General features: G+C 54.3%; 1 protein-coding gene across 2 annotated transcripts in view; it reads right to left on the bottom strand.

Annotated features, from left to right (window-relative positions):
* The window catches only part of IDH3B (isocitrate dehydrogenase (NAD(+)) 3 non-catalytic subunit beta), a 96,303-nt gene extending 79,735 nt beyond the window's left edge, over positions 1-16,568 (bottom strand). The window contains exons 1-7 of one of the 2 annotated variants that reach the window (XM_063925445.1): positions 16,461-16,568; positions 14,411-14,470; positions 13,933-14,031; positions 13,583-13,703; positions 13,358-13,418; positions 3,101-3,233; positions 2,884-3,017 (exon numbers count right to left, since the gene is read on the bottom strand). In XM_063925445.1, coding sequence (XP_063781515.1) covers positions 2,884-3,017; positions 3,101-3,233; positions 13,358-13,418; positions 13,583-13,703; positions 13,933-14,031; positions 14,411-14,470; positions 16,461-16,496 — 644 coding nt within the window. In that variant the 5' untranslated portion in view covers positions 16,497-16,568. The remainder of the gene's footprint in view (positions 1-2,883; positions 3,018-3,100; positions 3,234-13,357; positions 13,419-13,582; positions 13,704-13,932; positions 14,032-14,410; positions 14,471-16,460) is intronic. The other variant, XM_063925453.1, reaches the window with a different exon arrangement.
* Between the last annotated feature and the right edge of the window lie 1,104 nt (positions 16,569-17,672).

Raw genomic sequence — 17,672 nt, 5'->3', positions numbered from 1 at the left:
TATCCCCCGTATAACCGGCTGTAAGCATTATCCCCCGTATAACCGGCTATAAGCATTATCCCCCGTATAACCGGCTATAAGCATTATCCCCCGTATAACCGGCTATAAGCATTATCCCCCGTATAACCGGCTATAAGCATTATCCCCCGTATAACCGGCTATAAGCATTATCCCCCGTATAACCGGCTGTAAGCATTATCCCCAGTATAACCAGCTGTAAGCATTATCCTCCGTATAACCGGCTATAAGCATTATCCCCCATATAACCGGCTATAAGCATTATCCCCCGTATAACCGGCTATAAGCATTATCCCCCGTATAACCGGCTGTAAGCATTATCCCCCGTATAACCAGCTGTAAGCATTATCCTCCGTATAACCGGCTGTAAGCATTATCCTCCGTATAACCGGCTGTAAGCATTATCCTCCGTATAACCAGCTGTAAGCATTATCCTCCGTATAACCGGCTGTAAGCATTATCCTCCGTATAACCGGCTGTAAGCATTATCCTCCGTATAACCGGCTGTAAGCATTATCCTCCGTATAACCGGCTATAAGCATTATCCCCCGTATAACCGGCTATAAGCATTATCCTCCGTATAACCGGCTGTAAGCATTATCCTCCGTATAACCGGCCACAGAGCATTATCCTCCGTATAACCGGCCACAGAGCATTATCCTCCGTATAACCGGCCACAGAGCATTATCCTCCGTATAACCGGCCACAGAGCATTATCCTCCGTATAACCGGCTGTAAGCATTATCCTCCGTATAACCGGCCACAGAGCATTATCCTCCATATAACCGGCTGTAAGCATTATCCTCCGTATAACCGGCTGTAAGCATTATCCTCCGTATAACCGGCTGTAAGCATTATCCCCCATATAACCGGCTATAAGCATTATCCCCCGTATAACCGGCTGTAAGCATTATCCTCCGTATAACCGGCCACAGAGCATTATCCTCCGTATAACCGGCCACAGAGCATTATCCCCCGTATAACCGGCCACAGAGCATTATCCCCCGTATAACCGGCCACAGAGCATTATCCTCCGTATAACCGGCCACAGAGCATTATCCTCCGTATAACCGGCCACAGAGCATTATCCTCCGTATAACCGGCCACAGAGCATTATCCTCCGTATAACCGGCTATAAGCATTATCCTCCGTATAACCGGCCACAGAGCATTATCCTCCGTATAACCGGCCACAGAGCATTATCCCCCGTATAACCGGCCACAGAGCATTATCCCCCGTATAACCGGCCACAGAGCATTATCCTCCGTATAACCGGCCACAGAGCATTATCCTCCGTATAACCGGCCACAGAGCATTATCCTCCGTATAACCGGCCACAGAGCATTATCCTCCGTATAACCGGCCACAGAGCATTATCCTCCGTATAACCGGCCACAGAGCATTATCCTCCGTATAACCGGCTGTAAGCATTATCCTCCGTATAACCGGCCACAGAGCATTATCCTCCGTATAACCGGCCACAGAGCATTATCCTCCGTATAACCGGCCACAGAGCATTATCCTCCGTATAACCGGCCACAGAGCATTATCCTCCGTATAACCGGCCACAGAGCATTATCCTCCGTATAACCGGCCACAGAGCATTATCCTCCGTATAACCGGCCACAGAGCATTATCCCCCGTATAACCGGCCACAGAGCATTATCCTCCGTATAACCGGCCACAGAGCATTATCCTCCGTATAACCGGCCACAGAGCATTATCCTCCGTATAACCGGCCACAGAGCATTATCCTCCGTATAACCGGCCACAGAGCATTATCCTCCGTATAACCGGCTATAAGCATTATCCTCCGTATAACCGGCCACAGAGCATTATCCTCCGTATAACCGGCTATAAGCATTATCCTCCGTATAACCGGCCACAGAGCATTATCCTCCGTATAACCGGCCACAGAGCATTATCCTCCGTATAACCGGCCACAGAGCATTATCCTCCGTATAACCGGCCACAGAGCATTATCCTCCGTATAACCGGCCACAGAGCATTATCCTCCGTATAACCGGCCACAGAGCATTATCCCCCGTATAACCGGCCACAGAGCATTATCCTCCGTATAACCGGCCACAGAGCATTATCCCCCGTATAACCGGCAACAGAGCATTATCCTCTGTATAACCGGCCACAGAGCATTATCCTCCGTATAACCGGCCACAGAGCATTATCCTCCGTATAACCGGCCACAGAGCATTATCCTCCCTATAACCGGCCACAGAGCATTATCCTCCCTATAACCGGCCACAGAGCATTATCCTCCGTATAACCGGCCACAGAGCATTATCCTCCCTATAACCGGCCACAGAGCATTATCCTCCGTATAACCGGCCACAGAGCATTATCCTCCGTATAACCGGCTATAAGCGTTATCCTCCGTATAACCGGCCACAGAGCATTATCCTCCGTATAACCGGCCACAGAGCATTATCCTCCGTATAACCGGCCACAGAGCATTATCCTCCGTATAACCGGCCACAGAGCATTATCCCCCGTATAACCGGCCACAGAGCATTATCCCCCGTATAACCGGCCACAGAGCATTATCCCCCGTATAACCGGCCACAGAGCATTATCCTCCGTATAACCGGCCACAGAGCATTATCCTCCGTATAACCGGCTATAAGCGTTATCCTCCGTATAACCGGCCACAGAGCATTATCCTCCGTATAACCGGCTATAAGCGTTATCCTCCGTATAACCGGCCACAGAGCATTATCCTCCGTATAACCGGCTATAAGCATTATCCCCCGTATAACCGGCTGTAAGCATTATCCTCCGTATAACCGGCTATAAGCGTTATCCACCGTATCACACACACACGCCGCTGGCCACACACACATTACTTACATGATATTTGCCTTGTGCACCGCAGTCACCTTGGATCGGCCCTTCTTAGTAGCATAATCAAAGGCAAACTTGGCGATCCGGTTAGACTTCACCCTGGTGATGATCTTCAGGCACTCGATGACGCCGCTGACACTCTGTAAGGTATGGAGGGAAGGGTTACACTGCTGCGCACGTCGGCAGATGGCGGCACATACGGAAGGTTCTACAGCCGACGCACCTCGTGCTCCAGAGAGCTGTACTCCCCCTCCGTCTGCTCCCGGATGATCACCAAGTCCAGGTTGTTGTGTCGGGTCTTGTAACCAGGAAGGCTATTTACATGGACCACATTGGCAAACAAGTCCAGCTTACGTCTGCAAGAAGATGGAGACAGGAGGACAGCTTTCTACATGAAGACTTTACTGCCTTGTCCTTACTGGCGTACATAGAACAGGGACCTTTACACAAGGCCACACTGATAAGCTTATACGTACAAGGTTCTGATGGTAAACACTGTCCAGGCGACATGGAAGCCCCACCACTCTCCCTCAAACATCTGGGGCCAGAACCATGACCTCCCTCCTTCCCTACTATGATAGTGTGGATGGACCATGATCACAGCTCAGGGAACTGATAATCCAGGAAAAAGGACCAGTGGATAAACACAGTATTCATATGGGACACTCAGCCACCCTGTGAGTGAGCACTCTAGTGAGGGAGCGTGATTTAGGCTTGAGGTCTACTTCCACAAGTCCACAGTTGCTACTGAGCTCCAAAGAGTTCCGTTCTGATCTCCAGAGAGAAAGTATTTATCATGGGGCTGTCCATGTAGGTAAAAATGCAGGTACAGATAGGGATCCCTCACGACTGTCTGCGCTCTGCCCATGAGGAAATCAGCGTGGTCAGGGGAGACGAGGAGTGGATGGCGGCCATGAGGGCGTAAGCGTGGTCAGGGGAGACGAGGAGTGGATGGCGGCCATGAGGGCGTAAGCGTGGTCAGGGGAGACGGGGAGTGGATGGCGGCCATGAGGGCGTAAGCGTGGTCAGGGGAGACGGGGAGTGGATGGCGGCCATGAGGGCGTAAGCGTGGTCAGGGGAGACGGGGAGTGGATGGCGGCCATGAGGAAGTAAGCGTGGCCAGGGGAGACGGGGAGTGGATGGGGGCCATGAGGAAGTAAGCGTGGTCAGGGGAGACGGGGAGTGGATGGCGGCCATGAGGAAGTAAGCGTGGTCAGGGGAGACGGGGAGTGGATGGCGGCCATGAGGACGTAAGCGTGGTCAGGGGAGACGGGGAGTGGATGGCGGCCATGAGGAAGTAAGCGTGGTCAGGGGAGACGGGGAGTGGATGGCGGCCATGAGGAAATAAGCGTGGTCAGGGGAGACGGGGAGTGGATGGCGGCCATGAGGAAATCAGCGTGGTCAGGGGAGAGGATGGTGGCCATGAGGAAATAAGCGTGGTCAGGGGAGACGGGGAGTGGCCATAAGGAAATAAGCGTGGTCAGGGGAGACGGGGAGTGGATGGCGGCCATGAGGAAATAAGCGTGGTCAGGGGAGAGGATGGTGGCCATGAGGAAATAAGCGTGGTCAGGGGAGACGGGGAGTGGCCATGAGGAAATAAGCGTGGTCAGGGGAGACGGGGAGTGGATGGCGGCCATGAGGAAGTAAGCGTGGTCAGGGGAGACGGTGGAGTGGATGGCGGCCATGAGGAAGTAAGCGTGGTCAGGGGAGACGGGGAGTGGATGGCGGCCATGAGGAAGTAAGCGTGGTCAGGGGAGAGGATGGTGGCCATGAGGAAATAAGCGTGGTCAGGGGAGACGGGGAGTGGCCATGAGGAAATAAGCGTGGTCAGGGGAGACGGGGAGTGGATGGCGGCCATGAGGAAATAAGCGTGGTCAGGGGAGAAGATGGCGGCCATGAGGAAATAAGCGTGGTCAGGGGAGAAGATGGCGGCCATGAGGAAGTAAGCGTGGTCAGGGGAGACGGTGGAGTGGATGGCGGCCATGAGGAAGTAAGCGTGGTCAGGGGAGACGGTGGAGTGGATGGCGGCCATGAGGAAGTAAGCGTGGTCAGGGGAGACGGTGGAGTGGATGGCGGCCATGAGGAAGTAAGCGTGGTCAGGGGAGACGGTGGAGTGGATGGCGGCCATGAGGAAGTAAGCGTGGTCAGGGGAGACGGTGGAGTGGATGGCGGCCATGAGGAAGTAAGCGTGGTCAGGGGAGACGGTGGAGTGGATGGCGGCCATGAGGAAGTAAGCGTGGTCAGGGGAGACGGTGGAGTGGATGGCGGCCATGAGGAAGTAAGCGTGGTCAGGGGAGACGGTGGAGTGGATGGCGGCCATGAGGAAGTAAGCGTGGTCAGGGGAGACGGTGGAGTGGATGGCGGCCATGAGGAAGTAAGCGTGGTCAGGGGAGACGGAGTGGATGGCGGCCATGAGGAAGTAAGCGTGGTCAGGGGAGACGGTGGAGTGGATGGCGGCCATGAGGAAGTAAGCGTGGTCAGGGGAGACGGTGGAGTGGATGGCGGCCATGAGGAAGTAAGCGTGGTCAGGGGAGACGGTGGAGTGGATGGCGGCCATGAGGAAGTAAGCGTGGTCAGGCGAGACGGGGAGTGGATGGCGGCCATGAGGAAATAAGCGTGGTCAGGGGAGAGGATGGTGGCCATGAGGAAATAAGCGTGGTCAGGGGAGACGGGGAGTGGATGGTGGCCATGAGGAAATAAGCGTGGTCAGGGGAGAGGATGGTGGCTATGAGGAAATAAGCGATTTCAGGGGAGACGGGGAGTGGCCATGAGGAAATAAGCGTGTTCAGGGGAGACGGGGAGTGGCCATGAGGAAATAAGCGTGTTCAGGGGAGACGGGGAGTGGATGGCGGCCATGAGGAAATAAGCGTGGTCAGGGGAGAGGATGGTGGCCATGAGGAAATAAGCGTGGTCAGGGGAGACGGAAAGTGGATGGTGGCCATGAGGAAATAAGCGTGGTCAGGGGAGAGGATGGTGGCCATGAGGAAATAAGCGTGGTCAGGGGAGACGGGGAGTGGATGGCGGCCATGAGGAAGTAAGCGTGGTCAGGGGAGACGGTGGAGTGGATGGCGGCCATGAGGAAGTAAGCGTGGTCAGGGGAGACGGTGGAGTGGATGGCGGCCATGAGGAAGTAAGCGTGGTCAGGGGAGACGGTGGAGTGGATGGCGGCCATGAGGAAGTAAGCGTGGTCAGGGGAGACGGTGGAGTGGATGGCGGCCATGAGGAAGTAAGCGTGGTCAGGGGAGACGGTGGAGTGGATGGCGGCCATGAGGAAGTAAGCGTGGTCAGGGGAGACGGTGGAGTGGATGGCGGCCATGAGGAAGTAAGCGTGGTCAGGGGAGACGGTGGAGTGGATGGCGGCCATGAGGAAGTAAGCGTGGTCAGGGGAGACGGTGGAGTGGATGGCGGCCATGAGAAAGTAAGCGTGGTCAGGGGAGACGGGGAGTGGATGGCGGCCATGAGGAGATAAGCGTGGTCAGGGGAGAGGATGGTGGCCATGAGGAAATAAGCGTGGTCAGGGGAGACGGGGAGTGGATGACGGCCATGAGGAAATAAGCGTGCTCAGGGGAGAGGATGGTGGCCATGAGGAAGTAAGCATGGTCAGGGGAGACGGGGAGTAGATTGCGGCCATGAGGAAGTAAGCGTGGTCAGGGGAGACGGGGAGTGGATGGCGGCCATGAGGAAAATAAGATTTTACTTACCGATAAATCTATTTCTCGTAGTCCGTAGTGGATGCTGGGGACTCCGTCAGGACCATGGGGATTAGCGGCTCCGCAGGAGACAGGGCACAAAAATAAAGCTTTAGGATCAGGTGGTGTGCACTGGCTCCTCCCCCTATGACCCTCCTCCAAGCCTCAGTTAGGATACTGTGCCCGGACGAGCGTACACAATAAGGAAGGATTTTGAATCCCGGGTAAGACTCATACCAGCCACACCAATCACACCGTACAACTTGTGATCTGAACCCAGTTAACAGTATGACAACGTAGGAGCCTCTGAACAGACGGCTCACAACAAGAACAACCCGATTTTTTTGTAACAATAACTATGTACAAGTATTGCAGACAATCCGCACTTGGGATGGGCGCCCAGCATCCACTACGGACTACGAGAAATAGATTTATCGGTAAGTAAAATCTTATTTTCTCTAAACGTCCTAGTGGATGCTGGGGACTCCGTCAGGACCATGGGGATTATACCAAAGCTCCCAAACGGGCGGGAGAGTGCGGATGACTCTGCAGCACCGAATGAGAGAACTCCAGGTCCTCTTTAGCCAGGGTATCAAATTTGTAGAATTTTACAAACGTGTTCTCCCCCGACCACGTAGCTGCTCGGCAGAGTTGTAATGCCGAGACCCCTCGGGCAGCCGCCCAGGATGAGCCCACCTTCCTTGTGGAATGGGCCTTGACAGATTTAGGCTGTGGCAGGCCTGCCACAGAATGTGCAAGTTGAATTGTGCTACAAATCCAACGAGCAATCGTCTGCTTAGAAGCAGGAGCACCCAGCTTGTTGGGTGCATACAGTATAAACAGCGAGTCAGATTTTCTGACTCCAGCCGTCCTTGAAATATATATTTTCAATGCCCTGACAACGTCCAGCAACTTGGAATCCTCCAAATCGCTAGTAGCCGCAGGCACCACAATAGGCTGGTTCAGGTGAAACGCTGACACCACCTTAGGCAGAAAATGAGGACGCGTCCGCAGTTCTGCCCTGTCCGAATGGAAAATCAGATATGGGCTTTTATACGATAAAGCCGCCAATTCTGACACTCTCCTGGCTGAAGCCAGGGCCAGTAGCATGGTTACTTTCCATGTAAGATATTTCAAATCCGCCGATTTGAGTGGCTCAAACCAATGGGATTTGAGAAAATCCAAAACTACATTAAGGTCCCACGGAGCCACTGGGGGCACAATCGGGGGCTGTATATGTAGTACTCCTTTTACAAAAGTCTGGACTTCAGGAACTGAAGCCAATTCTTTCTGGAAGAAAATCGACAGGGCCGAAATTTGAACCTTAATGGACCCCAACTTGAGGCCCATAGACAATCCTGTTTGCAGGAAATGTAGGAATCGACCCAATTGAAATTCCTCCGTGGGGGCCTTCCTGGCCTCGCACCACGCAACATATTTTCTCCAAATGCGGTGATAATGTTGTGCAGTCACCTCCTTCCTGGCTTTAACCAGTGTAGGGATGACCTCTTCCGGAATGCCTTTTTCCCTTAGAATTCGGCGTTCAACCGCCACGCCGTCAAACGCAGCCGCGGTAAGTCTTGGAATAGACACGGTCCCTGCTGAATCAGGTTCCGTCTTAGAGGTAGAGGCCACGGATTTTCCGTGAGCATCTCCTGAAGTTCCGGGTACCAAGTTCTTCTTGGCCAATCCGGAGCCACGAGTATCGTTCTTACTCCCCTTTGCCGTATAATTCTCAGTACTTTGGGTATGAGAGGCAGAGGAGGAAACACATACACTGACTGGAACACCCACGGTGTTACCAGAGCGTCCACAGCTATTGCCTGAGGGTCTCTTGACCTGGCGCAATACCTGTCCAGTTTTTTGTTGAGGCGAGACGCCATCATATCCACCTTTGGTTTTTCCCAACGGTTCACAATCATGTGGAAGACTTCTGGATGAAGTCCCCACTCTCCCGGGTGTACATCGTGTCTGCTGAGGAAGTCTGCTTCCCAGTTGTCCACTCCCGGAATGAACACTGCTGACAGTGCTATCACATGATCTTCCGCCCAGCGAAGAATCCTTGCAGCTTCTGCCATTGCTCTCCTGCTTCTTGTGCCGCCCTGTCTGTTTACGTGGGCGACTGCCGTGATGTTGTCCGACTGGATCAACACCGGCCGACCCTGAAGCAGGGGTTTTGCCAGGCTTAGAGCATTGTAAATCGCTCTTAGCTCCAGTATATTTATGTGAAGAGACATCTCCAGGCTTGACCATACTCCCTGGAAGTTTCTTCCCTGTGTGACCGCTCCCCAGCCTCTCAGACTGGCATCCGTGGTCACCAGGACCCAGTCCTGTATGCCGAATCTGCGGCCTTGTAACAGATGAGCACTCTGTAACCACCACAGAAGAGACACCCTTGTCCGTGGCGATAAGGTTATCCGCTGATGCATCTGCAGATGCGATCCGGACCATTTGTCCAGCAGATCCCACTGAAAAGTTCGTGCGTGGAATCTGCCGAATGGGATTGCTTCGTAAGAAGCCACCATCTTTCCCAGGACTCTTGTGCATTGATGCACAGACACTTTTCCTGGTTTTAGGAGGTTCCTGACAAGTTCGGATAACTCCCTGGCTTTCTCCTCCGGAAGAAACACCTTTTTCTGAACCGTGTCCAGAATCATTCCCAGGAACAGCAGACGTGTTGTCGGGGTCAACTGAGATTTTGGGAAATTCAGAATCCACCCGTGTTGTTGCAGCACTACTTGGGTTAGTGCTACTCCGTCCTCCAGCTGTTCTCTGGACCTTGCCCTTATCAGGAGATCGTCCAAGTAAGGGATAATTAATACGCCTTTTCTTCGCAGAAGAAACATCATTTCGGCCATTACCTTGGTAAAGACCCGAGGTGCCGTGGACAATCCAAACGGCAGCGTCTGAAACTGATAATGACAGTTTTGCACCACGAACCTGAGGTACCCTTGATGTGAAGGGCAAATTGGGACATGCAGGTAAGCATCCTTGATGTCCAGGGACACCATAAAGTCCCCTTCTTCCAGATTCGCTATCACTGCTCTGAGTGACTCCATCTTGAACTTGAATTTTTGTATGTACAGGTTCAAAGATTTCAGATTTAGAATAGGTCTTACCGAGCCGTCCGGCTTCGGTACCACAAATAGTGTGGAATAATACCCCTTTCCCTGTTGTAGGAGGGGTACCTTGACTATCACCTGCTGAGAATACAGCTTGTGAATGGCTTCCAATACCGTCGCCCTGTCTGAGGGAGACGTTGGCAGAGCAGACTTTAGGAACCGGCGAGGGGGAGACTTCTCGAATTCCAACCTGTAACCCTGAGATATTATCTGCAGGATCCAGGGGTCCACCTGTGAGCAAGCCCACTGCGCGCTGAAATTCTTGAGTCGACCCCCCACCGCCCCTGAGTCCGCTTGCACAGCCCCAGCGTCATGCTGAGGGCTTTGTAGAAGCCGGGGAGGGCTTCTGTTCCTGGGAAGGAGCTGCTTGCTGCCCTCTCTTACCCTTTCCTCTGCCTCGGGGCAGATATGACTGTCCTTTTGCCCGCTTGTTCTTATAGGACCGAAAGGACTGCGGCTGAAAAGACGGTGTCTTTTTCTGTTGGGAGGGGGTCTGAGGTAAAAAGGTGGATTTCCCGGCCGTTGCCACCAGATCCGATAGACCGACGCCAAATAATTCCTCCCCTTTATACGGCAATACTTCCATATGCCGTTTGGAATCCGCATCACCTGACCACTGTCGTGTCCATAAACTTCTTCTGGCAGATATGGACATCGCACTTACTCTCGATGCCAGAGTGCAAATATCCCTCTGAGCATCTCGCATATAAAGAAAAGCATCCTTTAATTGCTCTAAAGTCTGTAAAATACTGTCCCTATCCAGGGTATCAATATTTTCAGTCAGGGAATCCGACCAGATCACCCCAGCACTGCACATCCAGGCTGAGGCGATGGCTGGTCGCAGTATAACACCAGTATGTGTGTATATACTTTTTAGGGTAGTTTCCAGCCTCCTATCAGCTGGATCCTTGAGGGCGGCCGTATCAGGAGACGGTAACGCCACTTGTTTTGATAAGCGTGTGAGCGCCTTATCCACCTTAGGGGGTGTTTCCCAGTGCGCCCTAACCTTTGGCGGGAAAGGGTATAATGCCAATAACTTTTTTGAAATTAGCACTTTTCTATCTGGGTTAACCCACGCTTCATCACATACATCATTCAATTCCTCTGATTCAGGAAAAACTACAGGTAGTTTTTTCACCCCCCACATAATACCCCTTTTTGTGGTACTTGCAGTATCAGAGATATGCAAAGCCTCCTTCATTGCCGTGATCATATAACGTGTGGCCCTACTTGAAAATACGTTTGTTTCTTCACCGTCGACACTAGATTCAGTGTCCGTGTCTGGGTCTGTGTCGACCGACTGAGGTAAAGGGCGTTTTACAGCCCCTGACGGTGTCTGAGACGCCTGGGCAGGTACCAACTGGTTTTCCGGCCGTCTCATGTCGTCAACTGATTTTTGTAATGTGCTGACATTATCACGTAATTCCATAAACAAAGCCATCCATTCCGGTGTCGACTCCCTGGGGTGTGACATCACCATTATCGGCAATTGCTCTGCCTCCACACCAACATCGTCCTCATACATGTCGACACACACGTACCGACACACAGCAGACACACAGGGAATGCTCTATTGAAGACAGGACCCCACTAGCCCTTTGGGGAGACAGAGGGAGAGTTTGCCAGCACACACCCAAGCGCTATAATATATATGGGAACAACCTTATATAAGTGTTGTATCCTTATAGCAGCTTAAATATATAAAATATCGCCAAAAAAAGTGCCCCCCCTCTCTGTTTTACCCTGTTTCTGTAGTGCAGGGGAGAGTCCTGGGAGCCTTCCTCACAGCGGAGCTGAGCAGGAAAATGGCGCTGTGTGCTAAGGAGAATAAGCCCCGCCCCCTATTCCGGCGGGCTTTTCTCCCGGAGTTTGAGATATCTGGCAGGGGTTAAATACATCCATATAGCCTCAAGGGCTATATGTGATGTATTTTTTAGCCATAAAAAGTATTATACATTGCTGCCCAGGGCGCCCCCAGCAGCGCCCTGCACCCTCCGTGACCTAATGGTGTGAAGTGTGTGACAACAATGGCGCACAGCTGCAGTGCTGTGCGCTACCTTCATGAAGACTGAAAAGCCTTCTGCCGCCGGTTTCTGGACCTTCAATCTTCAGCATCTGCAAGGGGGGTCGGCGGCGCGGCTCCGGGACGAACCCCAGGGTGAGACCTGTGTTCCGACTCCCTCTGGAGCTAATGGTGTCCAGTAGCCTAAGAAGCCAATCCATCCTGCACGCAGGTGAGTTGAACTTCTCTCCCCTAAGTCCCTCGATGCAGTGAGCCTGTTGCCAGCAGGACTCACTGAAAATAAAAAACCTAAAACTTTTTCTAAGCAGCTCCTTAAGAGAGCCACCTAGATTGCACCCTGCTCGGACGGGCACAAAAACCTAACTGAGGCTTGGAGGAGGGTCATAGGGGGAGGAGCCAGTGCACACCACCTGATCCTAAAGCTTTATTTTTGTGCCCTGTCTCCTGCGGAGCCGCTAATCCCCATGGTCCTGACGGAGTCCCCAGCATCCACTAGGACGTTTAGAGAAATAGGCGTGGTCAGGGGAGACGGGGAGTGGATGGTGGCCATGAGGATATAAGCGTGGTCAGGGGACGGGGAGTGGATGGTGGCCATGAGGAAATAAGCGTGGTCAGGGGCGACAGGGAGTGGATGGTGGCCATGAGGAAATAAGCGTGGTCAGGGGCGACGGGGAGTGGATGGTGGCCATGAGGAAATAAGCGTGGTCAGGGGCGACAGGGAGTGGATGGTGGCCTTGAGGAAATAAGCGTGGTCAGGGGCGACGGGGAGTGGATGGTGGCCATGAGGAAATAAGCGTGGTCAGGGGACGAGGAGTGAATGGTGGGATGAGGGCTCAGAGTGCCCTGTGACACTTAAGCTGGATACACGCTATGACATTATCTGTCCAATCTTTCTGGATGAACCAAAATCTGGTAATGAATGGGCGAGAATGACAACAGACCATCTGAGTAACCAATTTATCCGAATGACCATTTTTGACCATTTTCCGGCTTTTCAGAGCAAATGGTTGATTGTGATTGTGGCTCTATCCAGAGAGATTAGACAGATAATATTAGAGCGTGTATCCAGCTTTAGAGCATCAGTAGGAACCTAAACCCTGGTAAACCATCCTACGCCCGCCTGTGCCCCCCTCCTGCAGTATCTGTAGCCTATGCTAACGCCAGTCTCTGCCCCCACCAGCAGAAGAAGACAGAACTCTGCAGGTTTGCCCTACAACCCACTGGAGCCCATCGCTATCTGCATCCTATATAAGCCCCTCTGAGGGGTTGGGGGTAGAGGATCCTGGTATCTCCGGTGGATTCTGGCTACGGACAGTCCTGAATGACCTAATACACGTAGAGGGTGCAATGACTCTCACATGTCTGCATAAAAGTCGCCATGTCCAGGCAGCGGGTGTAGAGTAAGAACAGATGATGGGACACGCAGCTAGTGAGAGCTCAGGATAATGTCCGATAGACCGGAACACACTATACAGACCCACAAGCATGACTTGTGCTCAGTGCGCCCTCTGGTGGTGGGGGGTATGAAGTGCTTCACTCACTGCCTCCCCTCAGGACAGAACTCGCACTACCCGGACACGTCTAGCGGTGTCAGAGAGCAGCCGCCAGTATACCCACAGGAGGCTGCGCGCAGGCGGGTGCCATACCTGAGTCTCATCTCATAGGACGCCAGCTCTCCTTTAAACTCCATGGGGGTGTGAATCTTCCCTGCAGGGAAACAGCAAACCTATTAGGAGAATGGCCACAGTCACTGTGTAATTACTAGATACAATACAGTCACAAACATACACAAAGGAGTACCGGTACCTCCTCACCGGCTTATTACGGACCGCACCGGAACTGTGATTTATAGAGCAGCTGTGACCTATTACCTTTAATGGCCACTTTATTGGCCTGCATGGACTCCAGGACCTGCTCCAGCCTCTGCGGAGACGCCATGTTCTGCACTTCGCTCAGATGATGCTCATCAAACTCCACTGGGACATCGGCTGCCTGCGGGGACACGGAACCAGCGTGACACAGGGAAAGTGGCCGGGGACCTAGCTGTGGTGGCGGCACGTGTAACAGAGCGGAGCGCGCGTCATACCGTGCGAGAGATCCTGGCCCTGATCCCGGCAATGAGGAGGGTCCAGCGAGGCAGGAGGTACCACCCTGAGCGGGGGCAGCATGCTCCCCACCTCACACCACACAGAACTTACCTGCCCTCATCTGTCAGGCTCACCTTGAACACTTCCTTCACCGAGTGCATGAGCTCCGGCCCCACTCCATCGCCCGGTATCATGGTCACATGGAACGCCCCCTCCGCCCTCACAGAGTCGCTCTGTAACGTGACGCAGGAGATGAGGCACCGGACACAGTAACACACAGCCAGGACTATAACACACAGGGGGGTTATCGGAGTCACCCAGCACGCGTTTGTGATATATTGGTATATAACGGATATTTATATTTTATCGTTTGCAATGTCGTGGGATTACCATGGTAACCATTTACTTATGTGAGCATACAATAAGGTGTATAGCCCCTCCTACACTGCAGTCACGTGACCACATGGGAGATTAGTGACTGACTGGCTCCTACAGAAATACCTTGTGGCATCAGCTCTATGGGGTCCGCAGTAATAGGATATGATATGACTGGCCCCATTCAGTCCCTACAAGCACAACGCACTATACACACTCAGCCCGTCCCCCCCTCACCTGGTTGAGCGGAGCAGAGGACACAGCTCTCCTGAGAGGACACCATGGAGAGAAACATTTCTACAGAGAAAGAAATTCTGTATTGTACATGACCATCAGAATAGACCACCCTCTCACTGACCCCAATAACACCCACACCCTCCTTCACTGACCCCAATAACCTCCTCATCCCCTCACTGACCCCAATAACACCCACACCCTCCTTCACTGACCCCAATAACCTCCTCATCCCCTCACTGACCCCAATAACACCCACACCCTCCTTCACTGACCCCAATAACCTCCTCATCCCCTCACTGACCCCAATAACCCACCACCCCATCCTCCTCCACTGACCCCAATAACACCCCCTCGCCTTCACTGGCCCCAATAACACCCTCACCCTCCTTCACTAACCCCAATAACCTCCTCATCCCCTCACTGACCCCAATAACCCACCACCCCATCCTCCTCCACTGACCCCAATAACACCCCCACCCTCCTTCACTGACCCCAATAACACCCCCTCTCTCCTCCACTGACCCCAATAACACCCCCACCCTCCTCCACTGACCCCAATAACACCCCCACCCTCCTCCACTGACCCCAATAACAGCCCCACCCTCCTCCACTGACCCCAATAACAGCCCCACCCTCCTCCACTGACCCCAATAACAGCCCCACCCTCCTCCACTGACCCCAATAACAGCCCCACCCTCCTCCACTGACCCCAATAACAGCCCCACCCTCCTCCACTGACCCCAATAACAGCCCCACCCTCCTCCACTGACCCCAATAACAGCCCCACCCTCCTCCACTGACCCCAATAACAGCCCCACCCTCCTCCACTGACCCCAATAACAGCCCCACCCTCCTCCACTGACCCCAATAACAGCCCCACCCTCCTCCACTGACCCCAATAACAGCCCCACCCTCCTCCACTGACCCCAATAACAGCCCCACCCTCCTCCACTGACCCCAATAACAGCCCCACCCTCCTCCACTGACCCCAATAACAGCCCCACCCTCCTCCACTGACCCCAATAACAGCCCCACCCTCCTTCACTGACCCCAATAACACCCCCTCTCTCCTTCACTGACCCCAACACCCCTACCCTCCTTCACTGACCCCAATAACACCCCCTCTCTCCTTCACTGACCCCAATAACACCCCCACCCTCCTTCACTGACCCCAACACCCCCTCTCTCCTTCACTGACCCCAATAACACCCCCACCCTCCTTCACTGACCCCAATAACACCCCCACCCTCCACTGACCCCAATAACACCCCCTCTCTCCTTCACTGACCCCAATAACACCCCCTCTCTCCTTCACTGACCCCAATAACAGCCCCACCCTCCTTCACTGACCCCAATAACAGCCCCACCCTCCTTCACTGACCCCAGTAACACCCCCACCCTCCTTCACTGACCCCAATAACAGCCCCACCCTCCTTCACTGACCCCAATAACACCCCCACCCTCCTTCACTGACCCCAATAACACCCCCACCCTCCTTCACTGACCCCAACAACACCCCCTCTCTCCTTCACTGACCCCAATAACACCCCCTCTCTCCTTCACTGACCCCAATAACACCCCCACCCTCCTTCACTGACCCCAATAACAGCCCCACCCTCCTCCACTGACCCCAATAACAGCCCCACCCTCCTCCACTGACCCCAATAACAACCCCACCCTCCTCCACTGACCCCAATAACAGCCCCACCCTCCTTCACTGACCCCAATAACAGCCCCACCCTCCTTCACTGACCCCAATAACAGCCCCACCCTCCTCCACTGACCCCAATAACAGCCCCACCCTCCTCCACTGACCCCAATAACAACCCCACCCTCCTTCACTGACCCCAATAACAGCCCCACCCTCCTTCACTGCCCCCAATAACACCCCCTCGCTTCACTGCCCCCAATAACACCCCCTCGCTTCACTGCCCCCAATAACACCCCCACCCCCTCCACTGACCCCAATAATACCACCATCCTGCCTCACTGCCCCCAATAACACCCCCTCCCCCTGCCAGTGACTGGCGCCGCCACACCCCCGTGTTACCTGTCCGGCCCGGAACAGGTGAGTGACCGCCGCCATGGTGACAGCAGAGTGCACCGGAAGTAGCTGCCAGCGGGGGCTGTGACCCGGATGTGATGTGTGCGGGGAGCGGGCGGTTGTGGGTACGATTGTGTCTAGATTGTGACATGGACCCAGGGGGTTATGGGAAAGGTCCTCTGCACGAAGAGAATCTAGACGCTACGCTGTGGGTACACGCTACATAGTGCTTTATCAGAGTGGTGTCACCCCTCTCCCCTATAGAGTGTCAGCTCTCCGGCCCAGCCTGCCTCTGTTCCTCCCTGTCACCCCTCTCCCCTATAGAGTGTCAGCTCTCCGGCCCAGCCTGCCTCTGCCCCCACTGTCACTCCTCTCCCCTATAGAGTGTCAGCTCTCCGGCCCAGCCCGCCTCTGCCTGTGATGTCACTCCCTGTCACCCCTCTCCCCTATAGAGTGTCAGCTCTCCGGCCCAGCCCGCCTCTGCCTGTGATGTCACTCCCTGTCACCCCTCTCCCCTATAGAGTGTCAGCTCTCCGGCCCAGCCCGCCTCTGTTCCTCCCTGTCACCCCTCTCCCCTAGAGTGTCAGCTCTCCGGCCCAGCCCGCCTCTGCCTGTAATGTCACTCCCTGTCACCCCTCACCCCTAGAGTGTGAGCTCTCCGGCCCAGCCCGCCTCTGTTCCTCACTGTCACCCCTCTCCCCTAGAGTGTCAGCTCTCCGGCCCAGCCCGCCTCTGTTCCTCCCTGTCACCCCTCTCCCCTATAGAGTGTCAGCTCTCCGGCCCAGCCTGCCTCTGTTCCTCCCTGTCACCCCTCTCCCCTATAGAGTGTCAGCTCTCCGGCCCAGCCTGCCTCTTCCTCCCTGTCACCCCTCTCCCCTATAGAGTGTCAGCTCTCCGGCCCAGCCTGCCTCTGCCCCCACTGTCACTCCTCTCCCCTATAGAGTGTCAGCTCTCCGGCCCAGCCCGCCTCTGCCTGTGATGTCACTCCCTGTCACCCCTCTCCCCTATAGAGTGTCAGCTCTCCGGCCCAGCCCGCCTCTGCCTGTGATGTCACTCCCTGTCACCCCTCTCCCCTATAGAGTGTCAGCTCTCCGGCCCAGCCCGCCTCTGTTCCTCCCTGTCACCCCTCTCCCCTAGAGTGTCAGCTCTCCGGCCCAGCCCGCCTCTGCCAGTAATGTCACTCCCTGTCACCCCTCACCCCTAGAGTGTGAGCTCTCC

This window comes from Pseudophryne corroboree, chromosome 1 (assembly GCF_028390025.1).
Source record: "Pseudophryne corroboree isolate aPseCor3 chromosome 1, aPseCor3.hap2, whole genome shotgun sequence".
Lineage (NCBI taxonomy): Eukaryota > Metazoa > Chordata > Amphibia > Anura > Myobatrachidae > Pseudophryne > Pseudophryne corroboree.
The sequence above is the reverse complement of the archived record's forward strand: the minus strand, read 5'-3'. Positions and strand labels throughout refer to the sequence as shown.